Here is a 26,040-nt window from a genome sequence, read left to right as displayed (position 1 = left end):
ATTATGTTATATACAATATAAATAATAATATTACATTTTAAATTTATGTAATATTATAATATATTATAATACATACAACATTATAATACTATTTGTGTAATAAAGTAGATCAGTAAACATTCTTATATTATTTTTTTATGTTAAAATAAAAAATTATGTTATAATATTACAGTATATGAGATATTTATTTTTATATAATAAATTATAAATAAAATAATTATAAAATATAAGATATAATATACTTAAAAAAATACTAATAACAAATTTAATAAAATATAATATACAAAGTGTAATCAGTGTAAAATTGATTCCTTTGTAAAAAAATATTTATTATATAATTTAATAAAATAATATTATGCAATAATTATGTATTTATAATATTACTATTTTATACCAATTTAATTATATAAGTTTTTATATTGTAATGTTATAATCTATAAATTAGATTTATTTTCGATTTCTATATATATATATATATATAAATATATATAATATTATAATATAATTTCTTAGCGACCAAACATAGAAGATAAATTTGGTACTCTGTTTTTGGATTCTGCAATTTTGATGCCAATTTGAATTTTACGTTCGAGCACGAGACGATAGTCGGGCCAAGGCTAGCAAATTAGCAGTTGGAGTAGCAAAAGCCGCCGAAACTCTTCAAGCTTCAGCATCAACTGCTAGAATACCATGAACACTTCATCTTCGGCTACTTCTTCTTCGGCATCTACCATAACAATCGCCGGCATTGGGGGAGGAAGCAGCAGCAGTGCTTTATCCATGGACGATTTCCATTTTTCCTCTGATCTCATCTCCATTCAGGACTGCAAGGAAGAGGCCTTGCTCGGTTTGTTTCTCCAATATTTTCTGTATCCTAATCTATTTCAAATTGGTCATTCATTCTTATATTTTGCCTTTTCCTTTTGCCCATCTGTGTTCTTCTACCATTGCATGTTTATTCGTTTATTTATTTTTATTTTTTGCGATGTCTGTGGGGTTCGTACTGTGATTCTTGAGGGTTTCTATTGAGCATACGCAGCAGGTTTCATTTATATTTGTTTTGGTCGTTGTGTTTGATTGTTGTTTTGGGATTTCGTGGTTGTGACAGATATGTTCTTTCTTTGGTTGCCGAGAGAAGTTTGGAGAAGAAAAAAAAATTGTTACTTTTGTTTTAGATTACTCGTTTGGCCAATAGAAGAACAGGGCTACAAACGGGGGATTTGGACGGGAAGATTGATATCGGATTTCAAATGTCTCGTTTTGATATTTTGTCAGTTGTTGTTTGGACTGTTAAGGATTCTTGGATGGAAAGGAATCTTGGAGAATTTTGAAGGGAAATATGTTAAGAAAAACAAATTGTAGTAGCTATAGCAAGTTTAAAAATTTACAAAAAAACTATATATTTATGAGAAGATGAAGGGTGAAAAGTCCTGAAAGCTTAATTTGTGCCCTTTGAGATGATTACTCAGTTCAAAAGGTCATTGCACGCACAACTGCTCAGCAAAACTCTGGGATCTGTGTGCACTACTATATTGGTCAATCAACAAGAGAGAGCAGAAGCAAAAGGTAATGAACTGCTATAGTTATTTTTGAATAAGTAGGATAGGCTACCATAAGAAATCAAAATTGTAACCTGAATCAAAAGAATAAATAAGGAATATTAAGATGAAACAATTTACCATTAGAAGAGATTTGAATTAAAACAAAAAATAACAGCTGAATTAACTTTATCGTTAAATTTTCATGAGTTGTTTGACCTTACAAAACCTTAAAGAAAACAAATGCTTATAAGCGGAGTGATAATCATACATTTAATATTCCAATGGACATAACAGCTGAAATCTGAACCTTCAACTCTGATTTTTCCTAATCCTGCAACTTGGTTACCTAGTATGTACATATCAGTTAACTAAAATTCTGAATTCTGATTTAGGAAGTAAATGGAAATTCTGATCTGACTCTAAATGCTAACGGCCTTTTTCACTACATAATTATCTAATCTGTATATATCAGATAACTAAAATTCATAATTGCACATTAACTCCTACATAATAAAATAATACAAAACATGCAAAGTTTTGAATTTAAGACGTGCATCCTTATTTTCTAAATCTACATGCCCAAAATTGAAGAACTCAACTTCAAAGAGAGTGATTGCAATTACGACTCTTACAGCTTTGGAGCACTCTTAGCCTCTTCATTGAACCAACTTTTGCTGAAAACCATTGAGAGGAAAATCAATAAACTCATCATCTAGATTAGCCTTACTAGTAGCCTGTGGTTGAGAAATATGAGGAGTCTGAGGAATGGCAAGAAAGGTAAGAGGCTTAAAGCTACATCAATAAGGTGTCAAATCCTCCACACTGAAAATGACCAATGTCTATATGATCAGGAAATCAAAAACACGACTAAATTTCCATATAATCAGGAAAAAATCAAGCAAACATACATGAGATCTAACTTTAGTAATGATGGAGAATGTACCATTAGTGAGGTGAGGACAAAGAATGCTTGTTGTTCTTAGTAGAGAATAGGCTTTGTTAGTATGTATGTGGTTTGAGTGGGGCATTTTTGTGTTCCATGTCTTTTTCTATTATTAAAACATAAAGGGCCAGACCTGGAAGTGTATGTAAGCTCCCGAAAACTGCCACCTCTTTTATTTTTTTCCTCTTCTTTGCTTCCCTCCTTCTCTCCTTTGAGTCTCTGACTCTTAACTTCACAACATGGTATGAGAGCATTTGTCTCCTCTAAATGTAAATTTGAATTGTTTTTTGGACACTTTTGTTTATCGTTTTTCTTAGCTTCTCCTAATCAGCTCTCATATCCAATTTTGTAGTTGGTTTGGGAGTCATCTTGGGGGCACTTTTCATCTCGATTAGGCTGTGCAACATCCTTGGTAGGATTTTGTGTGTGTTTGTGGCAAGGTTATTAAAATCGAGATCTTACATTGGGATCAGTGGAAGGGTTAGCAGAATCATCAGATCGAGGATTGTAAGATTCTACTAACAATATGAAATAAATATAAAAATGCATTATATGTTATTTTTAATATATTTACATATTATAAACCTAAAAAAAATGTCTAGTAAGTGTTCAAGACTAGGAAAATAACAAGTAGCTTCTGTAATATAACCCTTATGTGACAAGGAGAATGAGTGTTAAATAGTTGCATTCGTAGCTCCATCAAACTAGCTTGTAATGAAAAAGGGAATGCATGCTTACTAAAAAACAAAATTTTAAAATAAACCAGTCAAACAAAAACCATGCAACATGATCATCTAAAATATAAAAATAGAGAGAATAACAAAAGCAAAATTGTTCACCTAGCTCATTAACATTAGTGCCAACATCCAAAACGCTATTTACTTCTTTGGCATTATTTAAACCATTTTGTCATCAAAATCTTCATCACCATCATCATTATTCTCATTAAATGCGATAGTGGATTAAAAATCTGCTTACATGGTCAATCTACATAATGATGCTTGAATGTAGTTTTAACCACCTAATGAAAATCAGTCCAAAAAAAAGAGAAAGAATTTTGAGTTCATAATTTTGTTAAAATTAGTTATACCTATTTATTTTCTAAGGTGTTAATTTCTTGTAGAAGTTATACAGGAAAAATGCCTAGCGTGGCAATACAAGTTATAATTCTACCAAGATCCTACTACAATTCTACTCTAATCCTGCCAATTGCTATTCTGTATAGAATTAGGATCATTTTGCTAAAGTAGGATCATAGAAACGCATGATCCTACGACCTGGATTGTGATTTTTTAAAACCATGGTTTGTGGTGGTTTTCTGTTATATTGCTATGTTGATTGTTCACTGGCTGGTTATGGCATGATAATGCTGTTTTGATGTTGCATGTGTTCGTGATTGAATGCTTGCAATCTTGCATCAGTTACTGGTGGTTTTGGTTGGTGGTCAATAACTCTATATCCTGTTCTTGTCTTCACTCTCTTTTAGTTGTTGTCAGCCATAATGCGTGTCGCTGCTGTGCTGCTGGGTTGTTTAATAAGTGTCTGCATTGCTTGTTGTGGTATGTCCTTTTCTACGTGGTCTAGTAATTTCTCATAGGATATTGTTACTTCAGTTCTATGCTCAAGGCTTCCTCACGAAGTTCTAGATCACTGAAGTTCTGAGTGTTGCTCTATGTTTAAATGTGCTCCCTAATTTCAAAATGTTGCTGTGTTTTTTATTCCTGATACTAATTTGCACTGGTTATAATTGTATTGAGGGTGGTTTTGATGGCTTCTATAGACTGTTAATGTACATATTACAACTATCAAATTGGTTGGATCCTCCGACTACCTGTTGTCATTTGAGGCAGTGCATCTTTATGCTAACACGAAAAGAAAGGAAGTCCAATTTTTTGCTGCATTCTCCTCTGCCTCAAAATTTCAAGGATTATGAAGATTGGATCAAAGACAATGGCAGTTGAGTACTGAGCTTCAATTCATCTGCATTTAGATTCTTGCCAATGAAACCATGCCATCCATGACTAAAGCATATGCTAAAATGCAACAAATCGCCAAAACGGCTCTTAGTCTTCTTTTTAAGCTTCTTCTCATCCTTAGTTCAACCATGGTTAACACTGCCCCTAATGATGGTGGGAGAAGTGTTGGAGGACAAGTACAAGGTTTAGATGGCAGGCATGAAAGAGGGAGTGTATCAGGACAAGGAGTTCATTGTGACAATTCACGCATTTGCACATATTATGGCAAGGAAAATCATACACTGTATGGGATTTTTATGGGAAACCGAATTGGGCCAATAAGTCTCTTCCTGAGCATGATTCTATTATCGACACTTCAAGTGCACCCTACCGGGGAAGTACAACATCTATTGTGTCCTGAGAAGAATATAACAATCTTTTCAACATGGTTGGACAACTCCAAGCTCAGTCTTCTACATCTAGTGCTATTGTGGCCTATTCTGGTTACAACCAGGCTTTTTGCTACTTCATCCCCAAGTTACTCATTCTAGTCCCTCCTCCCATATGATTGGTAGTCCTAATTTATTTTAGTTTGACCCACTACTTTAAACTCGAAGGTTAAGTTAGGTGACTCTTGCTGATGGTTGAGTTGCACTAGTTTTTGGTTGTGTGACATTCTTTCATTTTCCTCTATTCCTCCTTTCCTTTGTATCATATGTGTCTAAATCTCACTTGAATCTATTATCAGTTAGTTAAGTAACTAAATCTCAAAAATTCTTTGACCTTCTTTCCTTCTCATTATGTCATTGAGAATCAAGGTGAAGAAGAATATTGGGGGAGGGCTTGAGAAGGATGGATTGTACTATTTCAATGGTAGTAGCTATAGATCCAGTTCTTGTCATGCGGCTTCTTCAGTTTTTTACTCATAGTGTTTTTGTGGATTGGCAGCATGCTAGTTTGCATCATCATCTCTTTGAAAACTGCTCACCATATTTAAGTCTATTTTCTCATTTTGAGTTAAGTTGCGTATCAATTAGGAAAGCACATTAGGACACCTTCTTCGTGTAGAGTCTTGTCTCGTAGTAAGTCATTGTTGTATCTTATTCATTCACATATTTATAGTTGAGTCAAGAATTTGATTGTATCGATATTTTATGCCCTTTGTGGATGATTTTTCATGTATGACCTGGATCTTCTATTAAAAGATAGGTCTAAATTTTTTAATATATTTACTTAATTCTTCCAGGAAGTAAAAACTCAATTTGGCATTACCATTCAGAATTTTCCCATTAAGATTGTTTAAAACAACTTTTTTCTCGGCTAAACAGATTATTTATCAACCATCATAAGTGCATGATGGCATGATCTATGCTTTTTCATATGCATGTTTTGAAAATCCAATGGATCGATGCTCTTCTTACAACCTGTTTTTTGCTTTAATAGGATGACCTCTGGTGTTTGGGGGACAAGTTCTTTTTTCCTATTGTGTCCCGAGAAACATTGTGTCTTTGTGTGCACCTGTTTTATTCTTGTTTTACATATTAACCAGGACAATTTCTCTCCATGTTCTGATAAAGGTGTCTTTGTTGGGTATCGAGAACTCATAAAAAGATATAGATGTTATGATCCCTACACTTGTAGGAAGTATTTTAGTGCAGATGGTACCTTTTTCTAGGTGACACCTTAGTTCTCTAGTGTTGTTTTCCTCCTTGGATGAATCTATTTTGAGTTCCTCAACGATTTCTTGTTCCTTCTCATGTGTTGATTCTCCTATTCCTACGCTTATCCCTTCAGATACAGTTTTTGCTCCCTCTTCCAAATTCATTAGTTACTATCAAAAAGTTGGTTAGCAAGGCAATATAGGTTGTTCGTTGCAAGTTGATCTTCTCGACTATCACTAGGCATGACATATCCTTTGTTTTGGGGGTTGTAAGTCAATTTATGGGAAATCCTGAACAACAGAGTGCTATATGTAGGATTGTACAGTATCTCAAAGGCTATCATGGTAGAGATTTGATATGTAAATGCAATAATATCTGTGAGATCACGACATACTCTGATTCAGATTGGGCTGGTTGTGTTGATGTTTAAAGATCTACTACTTGATGCTGGACATGTGGGATGTAATTTTGTAGTAAGAAAAAACCTATTGTAGCCAGATCTAGTGCTGAATCTGGATATCGAGCTATGGCTCATAATGTGAGTGTGTTTTTGTGGATGTAAGTCTCTTATGTCAAAGATGAGATTCTTGCGTATAAAACCCATATATATGTTTTGTGATAATCAAGCTGCCAATATATTGTTAGCAACCCTGTGTTTCATTAGAGAAAAAAGCACAGAGAAGTTGACCCTCATTTTGTTATGGATGTTGTGTTGCACAAGGTTGTGAGGACTCCATTTGTGAACTCTGTGAATTTGTTAGGCAATGTTTTCACAAAGGCTTCATTTAAGCTTGCTTTGTTTAATGGTTGTAACAAATTGGGGTTAGGTGATATTTATATGCCTCCGGCTTGAGGGGAGTGTTAGAAGAGAATATGCTATTTTACTAATAAAATGGTTTGGTGGGAGCATCTTTATTTTTTGTGTCTTTTTTATTATTAATATATATAGGGGCAGACTTGGAGCTGTAGTAAGCTCTTGAAAACTGCCACCTCTTTTCGTTTTTCTCTTCTTTTCTTCTCCTTTTCTTCTCTTTACCTTACAACAGGTGGAATGTGGCAAATCAGTCATCTATTATCTTAAGAAGTAGGATGCAATGCAAGATTCCATTGGAGTGTAAATAGTGCCTCTTTTATTTTTTATTCTTTCTACATTTTTTTAATGCTAAAATCATAGGTGTGTATGAGGTCAAATATTTGAGAGTTTATCTTTCTACATTGTTTTTCTTTCTTCTTTTTTAAAAACCTCTTTGTAGAATAACATTTTTTTTTTTTTAAATGTCTAATCATTGTATGAAAACCTCATGTTTTGATGTACATCATAAATAAAATAGTGATAGACATAGAAGCTTACTGAGAGAGGCGATTCTTCCCAATCTGTGTATGACCTAAATAACTTTTGCAATTTTATCTTCCTAATACATCGATCTTAGAGTCGTTGTCACTCTTTAAAGTGGGGTTATTATACTAAGTGATCCTTTAAATTAAAAAAAGAAAATTTAGATCCCTTTTTTGGAACCCAACAGCTGAAAGTATTTTCCAATTTTTGATTCTTTTTCAGACAGTCTGCATAGCTAATATCAAACTTAGTTTCTTTGATTTCCTATCTGCTGCTTAAATTTCTTCCCTGCTGGTTCCAATTGCAATATAAACTTGGTTTAATACAAGGATTTATTAAATGTATTTTTTTTAATTAAAAAAATCTCTTTTTGGGAACCAAATATCTAAAATTTTTTTTCTACTGTTTAATTCTTTTTCAGATACAGTTTCTGATTTTAAAAAAAGAAAGCCTTTTTCAGATGCAGGAAGCTTAACCAAAACAAATCTTAATTCCTTTCATTTCCTTTATGGTCCTTAAATTTCTTCCCTTCCGGTTCCAATCACGTTATAAAATTGAGTCAATACAAGTATATGACTTTCAGTTGAGTTGCTAATGTTCTGCAAAACCTAATAATATAAATATAACATTTAAATTTTATTTTTCTCCTTTTTGGAATCTGAATGGAATATTACGGTTTTCTAGAAAGGATTTTCCCCAAATCATCAATGGGGACTTGAAGAATTTGTTGGATTAAATTTTTTTTTCACCTTTCCCCTTCATGCACATGCATGCATGGTTAAGGCTGGTTGTGTTTTGTGTTGTAGTTTTGAAGTCTGATTTGATGGCTGCACTTAATAAGGAGGTTAAATCCTTGGATGAAGATAACTGGAAGTATGAGGAGCCTCGCTCTCGCATTCATCTTATATCAAGAGATGGTATGTTCTTCAAGCCTGGAGTTTCATTTAGTCATTCTATGTTTTGAGTTTCCAGTCATGTACTAATGTAATATATACGCAAGTTCGATATTATATGGGTTTACTAGCTGGGTGTAGCATTTTGAAATGACCACTTATGCTTGGGTTGTTGAAAGCTTGGTTCAAGAACTCATCTTTCATGTCTAGACCTAAGTTTTATTTATTGGGATCATTTGTAACCACTTATGGGAAGATACTTTTCTGGAAAAAAGTACTTTTTTGGAGAAGTACTGACGGATTAGTACTGAACTGGAAAAATACTGAAAGTCATAAGTACTGTTTGGTTGTATTTCAAAATAAAGTACTTATTATAAGTACTTATAAAATAGTAGATACATAGCCATTGGATGTATTAAACTTCTAAGTGTTACAACATGACCTTACTGAGTGTCAGATAAAGTATCAGGGAATGGAATTGATCATGCAGATCTGCAGGATTTATAGAATAAGATTAACCCGTCCTGATAGTTGAAAAATTAGAATCATAACTTGGTGAAGACACACACAAAAAATGGGGTTCAGCCACTTAAGGAGCTCTATAAATTATTGGGGGACTTTAAGAAGGGGCTTCCTAAATAGTTGATCTTAGCCTGTTGGCTTTTTTGTTACCTTGGTAGGGAGGAAATTTCAATCTTATCCTTTTTTTTTTGGAAAAGAACACTGCTTGTCAAAATTGTGCTATTTTATTTTCATATTTCACATTGTGTTCTGTAAGAGCTTCATTAACTGAATATTTATGCATCATAGACACTTACATATGGGATCTATGTGCATTAGTGTAGTTCATGTCCATTGAACTTTGATACCTCTCAAGAACTTTTTAGACATGTCCAATGCTCTTTGAAGTGTTTCAAAATCTAGTAGAGGTTCCTTTTGTGAAATAGATTAATAAGACTGAAAATGGAACTATAATGCATTTATTCTCCACTTTAATTTATAAAACCATATGCCATGTGAAAATATTGAAACAAAAGTTTAGATCCTTAGATTTAGTGTTCCGGAATGAAAATGAACCAACAATTTGGGATGTTTGTAACAATACGTGGTTTGTTTGGGTGTTAGTGTTCTGGGGTAACTATGATCTCACCCATTCACATGCAAGCCAAATTTACTTTTTACGATTCTATGCCAAAGAGAAGTCTCCTTTAAGGGAAACCACCATGACTATTTAGCCGTAAGAGCAGTGTCTTAGGCCCTGACTTTCCAAGACCCAAATTCCCTCCAACTTAGGCCTACACAGAATATCTCAACTAACCTAGCGATCCCTGTTCTCCCCTACTCCAAACTAAAGGAAATCTCTTATAATTTTTGCAAGTTTACTACTCACATGAATCCTATAGATGGACAAATAATAAAGAGGGTTACGAGCAAATCGAAGCCTGAATAAGAGCAATGGCACGCCCAGAGAAAGTAATGCGCCTTTCCACCATTCTGACCACTTGGATACCCTCTCCACCATTAGGTCCCAAAATTTCACCAACTTAGCATTACCACCCAAAAGGACCCCTAAATAGGACAAGGGCCAATCTAGAATACCATAAACTGCTAATGAAGCCAACTCCCTGGATCTACTGGAGCTCAGATTAGTAGTAGTGGCAAGTCCACTCTTTCCCAAATTAAATTTTAGCTCAAACTCACTGAAAGATTTGAAGGGGAGTAAAAGCATTAAAAAGAGAACCTGTATGATCATCTAAGAAAAACATAGCATTATCAGCTAGGAGAGATACAACTGTCAACGGAACAGCAAACCTGCAAAGCAAAAGATTTCTTTCCTTACTTCAGCCCACAATTATTTCCTTATTTTTCATTTCATTATTTTGTACTGTTAGCATATATTTAGTTTACATGCATAGGGCTTGACAGATTATAGTTTACATGTATAGGGCTAGAATCATGTTAGACCTTATTTACTTTTCATGCATAGCATTCTTGTAAAGTCTATATATAATATACAGAACTCAAGGCCAAATCATTCGGCCATTCACACAATACTTTGACATGGTATCAAAGCCAGCCGACAGCTAAGTTTTTTTTCCCCCTTCGAAATTTTTTGTTTTCTCGGTTTCATGGCTGTTGTGATTTTTTTTTTCTTCTTTTTTTCTTCTGGAATTTTTATGTTCTCTGTTCTTTCAGTACTTCTGTGGCTGAGTGGCTGTTGGCACCGCAGATTTTTTGGTTTGCCATTTATTTTAGTGTAGGCAATAGCTTTTTGTTGTTGTTCCTGGTTCTTTTGTGTCTCAGCACAGTAGGTTTCTGTCCTTGTGATTCTCGGCAAGCAGGCAACAGCTTTCTGTTGCTGTTTGTGATTCTCGGCAAGCAGGCAACAGCTTTCTATTGCTTTTTTTGGTACTTCTCTGTCTCGGCACTGTCAAATATTTTGTGAATGGCCGAATGAATTGGCCTTGAGTTCTATATATTATATATAGACTTTACAAGAATGCTATACATGGAAAGTAAATAAGGTCTAGCATGATTCTAGCCCTATACAAGTAAACTATAATCTGTCAAGCCCTATACATGTAAACTAAATATATGCTAACTGTACAAAATAATGAATTGAAATATAAGGAAATAAATGTGGACTGTAGCAAGGAAAGAAATCTTTTGCTTTGCTGTTTGCTGTTCCGTTGACAGCTCCCCCCCCCCCCCCTTCAAATTGATGCGGGTTGATCAATAAGCATCAATTTGCTACTTAGTTAGCAATGTCGATGACGAGTGAGAGCCTTGGTGAAGATATCCACAATTTGTAATTCAGTGGAGATGTGTGGAAGAGTGATAACGTGAGCTTCAAATGCTTCACGGATAAAATGACAATCGACTTCAACATGCTTCGTGCGCTCATGATAGACAGGATTGGCCGTGATTTGGATAGCACTCCTATTATCGACATGTAGAGGTGTAGGATTGGTCTCAGAAAAATCTAGCTTTGCAAGCAAGCCTCAAAGCCAAATAATTTCAGAACAAGCAAGAGACATTGCCCGATATTTAGATTCCGTCGATGACTTAAAAACTCTGTCTTGCTTCTTACTCATCCAAGAGATCAATGCATCACCTAAGAACACACACCAACCAATGATGGAGCGACGTGTATCTGCACAACCAGCCCAATCAACATCGCTATAAGCAGCAAGGCGAGTAGAATTGCCTGCAGGGAAGAATAAACCACGGGCAAAAGTGCCCTGAACACAGCGTATGATCCTACAGACAATAGCCAAAAGAAGATGACGGGGAGTGTGAAGAAACTGGCTGACTTGCTGTATAGAAAAAGAAGTGTCTGGTCTAGTAATGGTGGATAGACAAGACTACCCACAAACTTCCGGTATAAACGTGGATCAGCAAGTAAGTCACCCTCCTCTTTGCAAGGCTTGACATTTAATTCCATGGGAGTATCAACAGAAGTACCCTTCTGAAGGCCAGCTATGGCCACCAAGTCACTAGCATACTTATGTTGATTGAGTGAAATACCTGAGGGACTACGATTCACCTCAAGACCAAGAAAATATGTGAAAGACCCAAGATTTTTATATGAAAGGACTATGAGAGATGAGTCTTGAGCTGAGCAAGTAAAGCAGAAGCGGAACCAGTAATCACAATATCATCAACATAAAACAAAAGAACAATAACACCCATGTCTGATTTCCGAAGAAACAATGAAGTGTCATACTTGCTCTGTTTGAATGACAATTGTAATAAAGTGGTGCATTATTTATCAAACCAGGCCCTCGGAGCTTGTTTGAGACCATAAAGGGAACGATGAAGCTTACACACATGTGAAGTCGGAGAGGGAAACAAGCCCGGGGGTGGCTTCATATAAATACACTCTTTAAGATCCCCGTGAAGAAAAGCATTCTTGACATCCATTTGATGTAGTGGCCACTCACTGGAAGCTGTAATAGCCAGACTTGTACGAACAGTAGTCATCTTAGCCATAGGAGCAAAGGTCTCTTTATAATTGACACCATATTCCTGATTATTCCCAAGTGCAACAAGGCGAGCTTTGTAACGATCCGGACTTCCATCAGATCGGACCTTGACTGAGTAAACCCATTTACAACCTAAAGGAACAATGGTGGGAGGACAAGGCTCAATGTCTAAGGTGTGATTGGCCTCTAGATCAGCAATTTCTTCCTGCATAGCTTGTCGCCAACAATCATGCTTGGCAGCATGTGAGTAGGAAGTGGGAATATCTAAATTGGACAATGCAGCAGTAAGAGCTGAAGTTACCAGAACTTGAAGAGGGAAACCTATACCTGTCCGGGGGTACAGACACTCGAGAAGAGCGACGTACCAAAGGCTCCGGAGGTGCTGCAATTGACTGAATCTGGAGCGTGTTAGGATCAGATATCAAATGAGCTACCGGAAGAGACTCTGGGCGAGGGCGCTGCGTATACACAATATCTGGTTTAAAACGAGAACTGACTGGATGAGGATATGAGAATTGCTCCTCAAAGGAGGGGAGAATCACAGTAGGAGAGGAGGCTGTGGTTTTAAATCGCGGTAGCGGGTAGCATAATGTAACGGTGATGGGTGTAACGGGAAGCGGGAGTAACGGATGTTACATAACGGTAAGCAGGTGTAACGGCCGTGAATTTTTTTGAAGCACGCACAACCATGTGCATATTAGCGTACTTGCATGTTTTAAGCTTTTAGCCCTTCGTAGAAAGAGTTTAGTGTATTTTGGATCCTTTAGTTTGTGTAACTAAGTTATTTGGTAAGGGCAACAAGTTTATATTTGTTTTAAACCACCATTAATAGAAAAAGTACGTGTGTGCGCGTATTTATACTTCTCATTGTTCTTATTTGTGACAAATTCTTATGTGTGCTAAATTAATTAAAAAAACAAAATACATTATACACTTCATTAATCTATTAGACACATAAGACATACGAATAATACAAATATAAAATAGTTAGAAAAGAAAGAAGGTTGAAGTTGAAAAATATAGAACATAAATATCACATTACTAATATTATCAAAATAAAATATTTTCCTAACAAGTTAGTATTTTCAAATTGTTAACTAATGCATCTATTGTTAGTATTTAAAGAAATAGTAAAATTTGTATCATTGTCATCCTTATTACTTTTCCCCCTCTTGCCACTATATTGAGAATGATATATGAAAGAGAGGGAAAAAGTGAGAAGATAAAGTAAAAAATAAAATAATTTTTTGGTGTAACAGTCTGTAGCGGTTACATAACGGCCATAGTGGCCTTTACGTAACGGTCACGGTCTGTAACAGCCGCTACGGCTGTGATTTTTCTTCCCACTGATTTCGCGGTGTGTAACAGTATCGGTAACCCAAAAAATCGTTACGTAACGACATTACGTAACGGTCATGGCCTTTATTTAAAACCATCACGATAGAGGACACAAGAAAGAAATGTTGATCTTCAAAGAAAATAACATTCCTAGAAATGTGTGTACGATGTAATGTATGATCATAGCAAACAAATCCCTTTTGACACACATTGTATCCCAAGAATGCACATCGAACAAATTGAGTAGATAATTTATGTCGCTCATGAGGAGGTAGATGAACAAAACATACACAACCAAAGGTACGGAGGTTATCGTAACTAGGTTGTTTAGCAAATAAATGGAAATAGGGAGACTCCATGAGTAGGTCTTGAGAAGGTAAATGATTGGTCAAGTAAGTAGCAGTTTTTAGAGCCTCAACCCAGAACAAGGATGGAACAGAGGATTCTAGCAAGAGAGTACGGACCACATCTAGGAGATGACGAATTTTCCGTTTGGCTACTCCATTCAGTTGGGGAGTAGCAGAACATAAACGTTGATGACTAATGCCTTTAGAAGCCAAAAATGCCTGAAACTCAGTAGACACATATTCACCACCAGAATCTGTGCGTAATGTCTTAATAGAAGCAGAAAATTGATTGTCAACATATGCTAAAAACTCAGTGAAAGTACGAAAAACCTAAGATTTAGAGCGAAGAAAGTAGACCCAAGTAAATTTGCTATGATCATCAATGAAAGTCACATAGTATTTAAATTTTTCTTGTGAACTAACTGGGGAAGGTCCCCAAACATCACTATGGATAAGCTCAAAACACTGAGAAGCTCTACTAGCATGCAAAGAGAAGGGAAGAGTTTCACTTTTACCAAATTTGCAAGAGGCACACTCAAGAGATAAAGAAGAACGTTCTTTATTACCAAGTAAACCAGAGTTCAATACATGAGATAAGATCTGAGTATTGGGATGGCCTAAACGATAATGCCACACCATACTAAGATCTGAAACATTATTACAAGCAAAAGACTTAATAGAAGAAACTAGAGAACGTGCTGGAATGGGCAAAAGTAGTGGAAACAAGCACCCCACTTTAGGTCCCTTTGCGATTGGCTCCCCCGTTACCTGGTCCTGCACAACACAACCGTTACTAGAAAATTTAACAGCACAATTGTTATCAACTAACTGACCAATAGAAATAAGATTCGTGGAAAGCTGAGGAGCAAGAAACACATAAGTGAACTTAGAAGAGGCATCTCCGATAGCAGCTATTGGCAAAGAATTGCCATTGGCAATCTGAATAGCATATTGACCAGCATAGGGCCGAACATGATACAAGGTAATGGGATTATTCGTTATGTGATTAGAGGCACCCGAGTCCACATAACAGAGATTAGTAGAATTGTTACCTTGGAGCCCCATTGCTGATAATGCTGAAATTAGCATTTGTTGCACCATTTCGGGTGTGCAGTAATTCGCTGGAGGAGGTGTAGGAGCAGAGAAGTCACCTGAAGAAGAACTAGGGGTTGCAAAAGTCACCGTGGGGGGGTGCACTAACAGATGTCTGGAATGCCTTGGCCTGACGATTCTGCGGGTGGATATGACATTCTTTGATAATGTGACCCTTCTTCTTGCAATAAGAGCAGAATTTCTTGGAACAATTAGCAGCGACATATCCAAATTCTTTGCAGCAAAAACATTGCAAAGTGCTAGAATGCGCAGGTGGCCCTCGTCGTTAAGCAGTATAAGCCACAGTGATAAGACTCAGAACTACCATGAGATTATGCCAGAGTAACTTGAGTACTAAGCCGCTGTTCTTCACGAAGTAACTCACCAAAAAAAACATCTAGAGAAGGAATAGGAGAACAATTTAGCAGAGACAACAAGCAAACAAATTCATACTTGGGGCGGAGTTTCATAAGAAACTGATCATGACGACTAGTCTAGTGAAGACGTTGAATAATGGGAAGAGAAGCCACAAGAATATTTGCAGTAACCAGATCAGAATATTCATTCTAAAGAGTCAGAACCCCGAATAATAGTCTTAGATGGAACGATTGTTATGTTGAAACATGACAATCGCATGCTCTAACTGAAAACGACGGCCACCGTTATCTTGATGATATACTGTTTTTAAATAAGTCTGCATGGATTGAGCGGTGTGATAAGGTCGCAAGTTGGGGACAATATGTGGCTCAACCGAGCTAGGAAGCCAATACATAATCCGAGCATCAAGCACAGCCCATGAAGGAAAAGCTGCGGACTCCTTGGATTTATCAGGATTGGGTGCACAATTTGTGCCATCAATATGACCCCAAAAATTTTTTCCCTTCAGGAAAAGTTCAAACTGAAAAGCCCACGTATAATAATTGTTGCCCGTAAACTTGGCACACACAGGTGCGGAGTCCATGTTAAATAATGGAGAAAATCGAGAAGCCCAAAAAAACGGACTATGCCAAAAGAAACAGACCACTAAAAAATCTAGAAGCCCAAAATAAACAATGCTGGTACAAAGAAAAACCTAGAACAACCTCCTTGCACTAAAGAATTAAATCTTGAACCAAAAAACTACACTAAAAATTAAACCTTGAACCAAAAACCTGCTTTGCTGAGAAGATCAGTGCCAGAAACAGCAACAGAAAGCTGTTGCCTGCTTGCCGAGAGTCACAAACAGCAACAGAAACTGGAGAAAGAAGTGGCAAACCAGAATACTGCTGTGCCTGCTTGCTGAAAGTCACAAGCCTGCTTGCCGAGAGTCACAAACAACAACAGAAACTGGAGAAATAAGTGGCAAACCAGAAACCTGCTGTGCCTGCTTGCTGAAAGTCACTAACAGCAACAGAAACTTGTTGCCTGCTTGCCGAGAATCACAAAGACATAAACTGGAGGAATAAATGACAACCCAGAAACCTGCTGTGCCGATAGCCACGCAGCCACGGAAGTACCGAAAGAACAGAGAAAAATTCCAGAAGAGAAAACAAAATCACAACAGCCATGAAACCGAGAAGACAAAAAATCGAAGGGAAAAAAAGCCTAGCAGTTGGCTGGCTCTGATACCATGTTAAATATTTTGTGAATGGCCGAATGAATTGGCCTTGAGTTCTGTATATTATATATAGACTTTACAAGAACGCTATACATGGAAAGTAAATAAGGTCTAGTATGATTCTAGCCCTATACAAGTAAACTATAATCTGTCAAGCCCTATACATGTAAACTAAATATATGCTAACTGTACAAAATAATGAATTGAAATATAAGGAAATAAATGTGGGCTGAAGCAAGGAAAGAAATCTTTTTGCTTTGCTGTTTGCTGTTCTGCTGATAGGCATAGCAGGTTTCTGTCCTTATGATTCTCGGCACAGCAGGTTTCTTGGTTCAAGATTTATTTTTTTTAAAGTGCAGGAAGGTTGGTCTTGGTTCTCTTTGTTGCTGTTTCTGGTGCTTCTCTGTCCTTGTGATTCTCGGCATAGCAAGTTTTTTTTGGTTTAGATTTATTTTTTAGTGCAGGCAGGTTGTTCTTGGTTTTTCTTTGTACCTGTGTTTATATTTTGGGCTTCTAGATTTTCTGGTGGTTTTTTCTTTTGGCACAATTTGTTTTTTTGGGCTTCTCGATTTTCTCCTTTATTTAGCATCGACTTCGCACCCGTGTCAAGTTTACGGGAAACAATTATTCTACGTGGGCTTTTCAATTTGAACTTTTCCTTAAGGGAAAAGATCTTTGGGGTCATATTGATGGCACAGATTGTGCACCCAATCCTGATAAATCCAAGGAGTTAGCGGCTTGTTCTTCATGGGCTGTGCTTGATGCCCGAATTATGTCTTGGCTTCTTGGTTCGGTTGAGCCACATATTGTCCCCAACTTGCGACCTTATCGCACCTCTCAATCCATGTGGATTTATTTAAAAACAGTGTATCATTCAGATAACGGTGCCCACCGTTTTTTAGTTAGAGCATGCGATTGTCATGTTACAACATGACAGTCGTTCCATCCAAGACTATTATTTGGGGTTTCTGACTCTTTGGAACGAATATTCTAATATGGTTACTACGGATGTTCCCGTTGCCTATCTTCCCATTATTCAACGTCTTCACAAGACAAGTCATTATGAACAGTTTCTTATGAAACTCCGCCCTGAGTATGAATTTGTTCGCTTGTCTCTGTTGAATCGCTCTCTTGTTCCTTCTCTTGATGTTTGTTTTGGTGGGTTACTTCGTGAAGAACAACTCAGTACTCAAGTCTCTCTGGCACAATCTCATGGTAGTTCAGGGTCTGTCCCTGTGGCTTATGCTGCTCAACAACGACGACCGCCTGCCCATTCTAGCACCTTGCAGTGTTTTTGCTGCAAAGAATTTGGGCATATTGCTGCTAATTGTTCTAAGAAATTATGCTCTTATTGCAAGAAGGGTCACATTATCAAAGATTGTCGTATCCACCCGCAGAATCGTCAGGCCTAGGCATTACAAACTTTTGTTAGTGTTCCCCCCATAGTGACTTTTGCGGCCCCTAGCTCTTCTTTAGGTGACTCATTTGTTCCTACACCTCCTACAGCGAATTACTGCACACCCAAAATGGTGCAATAGATGTTAATTTCGGCATTATCAGCAATGGCGCTCCAAGGTAACAATTCTACTAAACTCTGGTATGTGGACTCGAGTGCCTCTAATCACATGACGCATAATCCCACTACCCTGTGTCATGTTTGGCCCTACGCTGGTCAATCTGCTATTCAGACTGCCAATGGGAGTTCTTTGTCAATAGTTGCTGTCGGAGATGCCTCTTCTAAGTTCATTGATGTGTTTCTTGCTCCTCAACTTTCCACGAATCTTATTTCTGTTGGTCAATTAGTTGATAACAATTGTGCCGTTAATTTTTCTAGTAATGGTTCTATGTGCAATACCAGGCAACGGGGGAGTCGATTGCGAAGGGACCTAAAGTGGGGCTCTTTTTTCCACTACTTTTGCCTGTTCCGGCACGTTCTCCAGTTTCTTCTATTAAGTATTTTTATTGTAATAATGCTTCAGATCTTAGTATAGTGTGGCATCGTCGTTTAGGCCATCCCAATACTCAGATCTTATCTCATGTATTGAACTCCGGTTTACTTGGTAATAAAGAACGTTCTTCTTTATCTCTTGACGGTGCCTCTTGCAAACTTGGTAAAAGCAAAACTCTTCCCTTCCCTTTGCATGCTAGTAGAGCTTCTTAGTGCTTTGATCTTATCCATAGTGATGTTTGGGGACCTTCCCCGGTTAGTTCACATAAAAAATTTAAATACTATGCGATTTTCATTGATGATCATGGCAGATTTACTTGGGTCTACTTTCTTCGCTCTAAATCTTAAGTTTTTCGTACTTTCACTGAGTTTTTAGCATATGTCGACAATCAATTTTCTGCTTCTATTAAGACATTATGCACAGATACTAGTGGTGAATATGTGTTTACTGAGTTTTAGGTATTTTTGGCTTCTAAAGGTATTATTCATCAACATTCATGTCTTGCTAACACTACACTCAGCCTATTATCCTACACTTCAGCGATAATCTTACACAAACCAATCATTAAGCTAATAGGTCTAAAAGCAGAATGCTTATCCTGCTCTATCCCAAATAGAGATGTCGTCCCTTCTCCTCAAAAGATCTTTCTATCCAAATCACCTGGTATTTAGAAATAGGATTATGTTGTGCAAAGTATACGCCAATGCGTAGCGAAAACACAAATTGAATTGGAACGTGCAATGTAGCAATCAACGATGAACAATACGAAACCAATCAATCACAAAGAGAATAAAAGAAAGTAATAAAAACACATGACACAAAAATTTATGTGGTTCGACAATGTGCCTATGTCCACGGGAGCAAGCGGCTGATTTTCACTATCGTATCAAACAAGGGTTACAAAATAATGTTTATATGCTAACCCTATGCGTACAGAAGGCTTAGAAATTATTTTAAAGTACTCCTGTAGTAATTCCCGAAAGAAAATCCTCTGAAATCCCCAATCTACTGATCTTCCTAATTCAAATCTTGTAATTAGCGCCGAACAATATCGTTGACGGTTTCAGCAAACTGTCGATGGTTTAATGCTAAGAATGAATTATGCAAACTGAAATCGTCGTCGGTTATCTCCTGAGACCAAACTGTCGACCAAACTATCGATGATTTCTTCCTGAAACTCAGCTTCCTTGTTCTTGCTTCACCATGCCTTCCCCCGAGCATGTATTTCACTTAATATGAGCCACATACTCCAAAAATATCCACTTTAGTGAATATTCATCCCTTAGGAGAAATACAAAAGCATAACCCGCAACTCCACCTGGGACAGTAGATTGGGACGCCTCCCATCTAGCACCTGGAGACATTAATCAAGTCCAAGCAATGCTTGAACTTGTCTGTTGTAACAGACTTTGTCAATATATCAGTTGCATTCTCAGACATGTGAACTTTCTCAAGTAGTAGTTCACCAGAATCAACCAGTTCCCTAATCCTATGAAACCACACATTTATGTGCTTTGTCCTCGCATGAAACACCTGGTTCTTTGCCAAATTGATGACATTCTTACTATCATATGGTAGCCGAACTCCACCTTGCTCGATACCCAGCTCCTTTACCAATCTTGTAAGCCACAACGCTTCCTTGGCAGCCTTAGCCACTGTCATGTATTCCGATTCAGTAGTAGATAAAACAACAAGTGACTGCACCATGGACCTCCAACAAATAGGTCCTCCCACAAGGGTAAATACGTACCCTGTGGTAGACCTCCTATCATCCAAATTCCCTGCATAGTTAGCATCCACATATCCTACCACCGAAGGATCACCCTATTGTTTATTGAACATAATGCCATATCCTATTGTACCCCTCAAGTATCTGAGAATCTACTGGACTGCATCCCAATGCTGTCAACCTGGTTTCGAAAAGAACTTGCTCACCACGCTGACAGCTTGTGCCAGGTCTAGCCTTGTACATACCATGACATACATCAGACACCTCACTGCACTAGCATAGGGGACCTTTAACATGTCACGAATGTCATCATCCGTCTTTGGGCATTTGGCGGTAGACAACCTAAAATGATTCACTAACGGTGTACTCACTGGTTTGGCATTAATCATGCTAAACCTCTCCAACACCTTCTCCACATAACTGCCCTTAGATAACCACAATCACCCTACAACTCTGTCTTTGTGAATCTCCATCCCAAGAATCTTCTTGGCCGCACCCAAATATTTTATGTCAAACTCTTTATTCAATAGTCTTCAGCTAATTTACCTCAGTCATATTCCTTGCAGCAATCAACATGTCATCAACATAAAACAACATAAATATGAGTGAACCGTCCTCAAGACTTCTCACATAGATGCAACAATCGTACTCACACCTCTTGTAGCCAATATGGATCATGTAGGAGTCAAACCGTTTGTACCACTGCCTCGGGGATTGCTTTAGCCTGTAAAGTGATTTCTTCAGTTTACAGACCAAGTGCTCTTGTCTAGGCTGACTGTACCCTTCTAGCTGTACCATGTAAATCAGTTCCTCCAGATCACCATGGGGGAATGCTATCTTTATGTTCATCTGCTTCAAATGCATGTCGTAATGTGCCACTAATCCCAACACTACCCTGATGGAAGTGTATCTGACCACAGGGGAGAAGATCTCTTCGTAATAAACTCCTTTCCATTCTGAGTAACCCTTTGCTACTAACCGAATCTTGAATTTCTCTTTTTTTTTTTTTTGACACCGCTTGTTTTCTTCTATATATCTACTTGCATCCTATCGCCCTCTTCCCTGCTGGAAGCTCCACCAACTCCCACTTCTAGTTTTTATGCAATGACTCCATCTCCTCCACTAGGGCACCCATCCATCTACCTTTCTCTTGGCTGTGCACCGCCTCCTAAAATGTAGTAGGATCCCCACTACTAGTGATAAGTGCATAAGACACTAGATCATCAATACCATAGCTGGGGCGGTGGCCTGATAGTGCGTCCGGGTCTATCTACGGCTATACTGCGATGCTGTTTCTAGTCACTCGAGCTAGAACTCCCTGCATCCTGACCACTGTCATCTCCACCTTGAGTCTCTAACTCCACCTACACCACACGCTCATTGTTGCTGCAATTTTTTGGCACCTGTTTCTCTTCTTCTTCTTCGTCCTAAGTACATTGCAACATGACTTTCTCATCGAAAACCACGTCTCTACTAATCACCACTTTGTTTGCTTCCGGATCCCACAACTTGAACCCTTCCACCACTTTCTGATATCCCAGAAAGATGCACCGCCTAGATTTTGCCTCAGATTTTGATCTCTCCTCATTAGGAACGTGCACATAGGTTGGACACTCAAATACTCTCAAACCAGAGTAGTCTACCTCGCTTCTTGTCCACACCTCCTCTGCAACTTTCTTATCTTGTGATGCCCTTGGTGATCAGTTACTCAAGAAACACGCCATACTCACTGTTTTGGCTCAGAAATTTTTAGCAAGCCTTGCATTCAACTTGAGACACTGAGCCCTTTCAGTTAGGGTTCAGTTCATCCTTTTTGCCACACCATTGTGTTGTGGTGTCTCGCGTACTGTAAAATGTCTCCTTATGCCATGCTGCTCGCAGAACTCTTTGAAGCTTGCATTTGTCTACTGAGTGCCATTGTTTGACCCGAGTCACTTAATCTTTTTGTCGGTCTAGTTTTCCACCTTAGCTTTCCACAATTTAAACTTGACAAACGTCTCTAACTTGTGCCGCATGAAGTACGCCCAGACCTTTCGTAAGTAATCATCAATGAAACTCACGAAGTACATATGCCCTCCTCGCGATGCTACTCTCATTGACCCCCAAACATCTGAATGAATGTAGTCGAGTATTCCCTCCGTCTTATGCGTGGCTACCATGAATTGGGCCATATTCTGTTTCCCAAGCACATAGTACCTGTAGAAATCCAACTTGCATGATTTGACCCCCTTTAAAAGACTTATTTTATGAAGCTCCTTCATTGCACGCTCACCCGTATGCCCTAACCGCATATGCTACAAGATAGTGCTATCTGACTCGGACTCTGTAACTGCAGCTCCACCTACAACTGTAGTACCTAGCAGTGTTTAGATATTCCCTGGTACTTTTTGCCCCTTCATCATAGTCAGAACACCCTTACTCACCTTCATTACCCCACCTTCAAACTTGTAACTAAACCCGTTACAGTCTGAAGTGGCCAATGAAATCAAATTCTTCCTTAACTATGGTATATGCCTAACATCGCATAACGTCCTCACCACACCATCATATATTTTGATTATGATATTCCCCATTCCGACAACTTTGCATGAAGCATCGCTTTCCATCAGAACAGGACCATAATTCACCAATCTGTAAGTGGTGAACTAGTCTTTGTTGGGTGTCATGTGATAAAAGCACGCTGAATCTAAGATCCAAGAATCTGTAAAACCAACTGAACCAGATGAAACTGAGAGCATATCACCATCACCGCTCCCACAGTCTGCTTCTTCCCCTACATTCGCCGTGTTTGATGAACCTTCTTTATTTTCAGCATTCCCCTTCTTCCTCTCTGGACAATCCGCTTTTATGTGCCTTTTTTTCGCACTAACACCATACATCCCCCTTTTCCTGGAATTGGATCGAGCCTCATTGTTACTCGATCCACTCTGGAACTTGCTTCTCCCACGATCTTGATTACCTTTCACCACAAGCCTTTTATTTTGAAAATTCTCATCGCTAGTTTTCTTCCTCTGATGAAAACTCAACAGGGCACTCGTGATATCCTCCAACTCCAGAGTTTCTTTCCCTTATGTTAGAGTCGTAATCAGATTCTCATACGTAGGATACGTAGGTAGATAATTCAGCAACATCAACGCCTTGTCTTCGTCCTTGAACTTCACATAAACCTGCTTCAGATCGCTGATGATCTGATTGAATATGTTGATGTGTTAATTCAGATCCGAATCCTTTGCCATCTTAAGCCCATACAGTCTTTGCTTAAGATACAACTTGTTCGTCAATGACTTGGACATATACCGGCTCTTCAGTTTCAACCAAACTGCCGCTGACGATTCCTCATTCATGACATGATACATCACATCATCGGCCAGACAAAGCCTGATAGTAGCCACGACGTTTGCTTTCAACTCCTTCCAACTCATGTCGTCCATGCCTTCTGACTGTTTTCCATATAGTGCCTTCGTCATACCTTGCTGGACGAACAAGTCCTTAACCCTCCTTTGCCAAAGTTTGAAATTTCCTATTCCATCAAACTCAACAACATCGAACTTTGCAGAAGAAATCCCAGCCATTGCAACCAATAGCTCTGATACCAATTTGTTGTGTAAAGTAAACTCCAATGCGCAATGTAGCAATGCAGCAATCAACGATGAACAATACGAAACCAATCAATCACAAAGAGAATAAAGGAAAGTAATAAAAACACACGACACAAGAATTTACGTGGTTTGGCAATGTGCCTACGTTGAAGGGAGCAAACGGCTGATTTTCACTATCGTATCAACCAACGGTTACAAAATAATGTTTATATGCTAACCCTATGTGTACAGAAGACTTAGAAATTATCTAAAGTACTTCTGTAATAATACACTGAAACTGTCGACGGTTTCAAGGAAACTTTCGAAGGTTATCTCTTGAGACCAAACCGTTGACCAAACTGTCGACGATTTCTTTCTACGGCTTAGCTTCCTTGTTCTTGCTTCACCATGCTTTCCCCCGAGTATGTATTCCACTCAATATGAGCCACCGACTCCAACATGTTCCAATCCAAATCCTCAATCATAGGCCTGCATGCATCCTACTCAGTGTAGATATTCAAGAAAAAATTTTGGTCATTCGTATTCAAACAAGGATAAGAAATCTTCCCATTAGCCAACTTGGAAAAATTTTGAATTACAATCTCCATCTCTCACCCATTTAATATTTGTTATTTGCTTCCAACCCCTTTCCTTAAGAAATCATATTCTCCGACTCATTCTTCAACGAAACCCACTTATCCTCCTCTCTTTCCGTCTCCTTGAAAGAATTCCTCCCAGTATGAGTTATCCATGAACATGCTGGTTTCTTTGTTTTTTTTTTCTGTTTTATTTTTCACCAAAATGCAATGCTTGGCCCAAATGAGAACTTAGTTTTACTTTCTAGTTGATATGCTTGGCTTTATTCTTCTTGGTTTATGAACCCCTCATTGGACAATTGGCCGAGGACTCCTCACTGAGCAGTTTGTATTTTGAATTTAGGTATTTTAGATGACTTTATAAGTGTTCCATGTAAGAAATTTAATGCTTTTGTTGAAGTGAATTATAGAAGCCTAGTTGTGATTTTTTAAATTTGCACAAATTTTCATTGCTCAAAAATCATCTTTAATTTCTGAAACAGTGTGCTGCGTTTAAGGCATCTTGCAAGATTACTTGTAAATTGGTAATCTCGAGGAGGGCATCCCCCTTTTGGTTTCACTAGTAATCTTGGAATCTTTAGTTCTTTAACCAGAAATGGTCATTCCAGCTGGTAATACTATTTTCTCTCGACAAGGTGGATTTCTGTGATTACTAGGCATAAAATATTTGGGAATTGTAATCTGCAAATTAAATCTTGAAGTCCAAATGTAAACTAGGATGATTAGGCTTGTTTTTGGCCATGGGCCCGAATTATGGCTTTTGAGTTGTTTCCCTAATCCATATTATTTGATTATTCTTTCTTTTCTTTTAGTGTGGCTATTTATTAGTTCATTGGTTCAATTATGTACATAATTATGTTACCCGAATTTTTGTATATTAATTGCTGTTATGAGTCCCAATTCAGGTGGCTTTCTCCGCAAGCAAACTAGAATTTCAAAGCATGCCAACTTCACTCTGCCAAAGTGAATTGGACTTCTGCATCCTGTCTGTATAAGAGGTTTGGCTTCTTTCATCATCAGTCTATTGATTAGGCGATTCAGCTGTTGGGCTTCATCTTGATTGAGCATGAAGTGTGACAGTTTGAGGGGGATGTGGTCTTGAATATGCTGCTTTCACAATATTTATGTTCTTCTCTTTTAGAGAGAGAGAGAGAGAGAGATTCTCTGTTATTATTGCTGTTGGGCGTTGACCTTGTTTTTAGAAGTATGATCGTGGAGCAGTGTTTTATGCCTTTCTTCTACTTTGTGAAATGTATTTTCTTTGAGGATAGCTGCCGGCCTTCTTGTGTAATGGGGAACTTGTAGCATCACTTTCTACTAACTACACATTTTGTGCACGAACAGTTTGTATTGAATTTGTCATCCAATCATTTGATTTATTTATGTGTTCTACATTCAAAATTTTATTTTATCCAATTTCCTTTGCTGTGTAGAGTGACCTAATAATGAAATGGGAACAAAAAAATCTGTACAGTAAATATGTAGATATAAAATAATTG

The 26,040-nt window shown here is 37.8% G+C and overlaps 1 protein-coding gene across 1 annotated transcript; it reads left to right on the top strand.

Moving 5' to 3' along the window:
- The first annotated feature begins 495 nt into the window (after window positions 1-495).
- Window positions 496-25,924, top strand: LOC131163688 (protein SAMBA). Its single transcript, XM_058120357.1, has 3 exons — window positions 496-847; window positions 8,243-8,353; window positions 25,447-25,924. Exons 1-3 carry the CDS (start codon window positions 691-693, stop codon window positions 25,506-25,508), a joined length of 330 nt encoding a protein of 109 aa, XP_057976340.1. The 5' UTR covers window positions 496-690; the 3' UTR covers window positions 25,509-25,924.
- The last annotated feature ends 116 nt before the right edge of the window (window positions 25,925-26,040 follow it).

Source organism: Malania oleifera, chromosome 9 (assembly GCF_029873635.1).
Source record: "Malania oleifera isolate guangnan ecotype guangnan chromosome 9, ASM2987363v1, whole genome shotgun sequence".
Lineage (NCBI taxonomy): Eukaryota > Viridiplantae > Streptophyta > Magnoliopsida > Santalales > Ximeniaceae > Malania > Malania oleifera.
The sequence above is the reverse complement of the archived record's forward strand: the minus strand, read 5'-3'. Positions and strand labels throughout refer to the sequence as shown.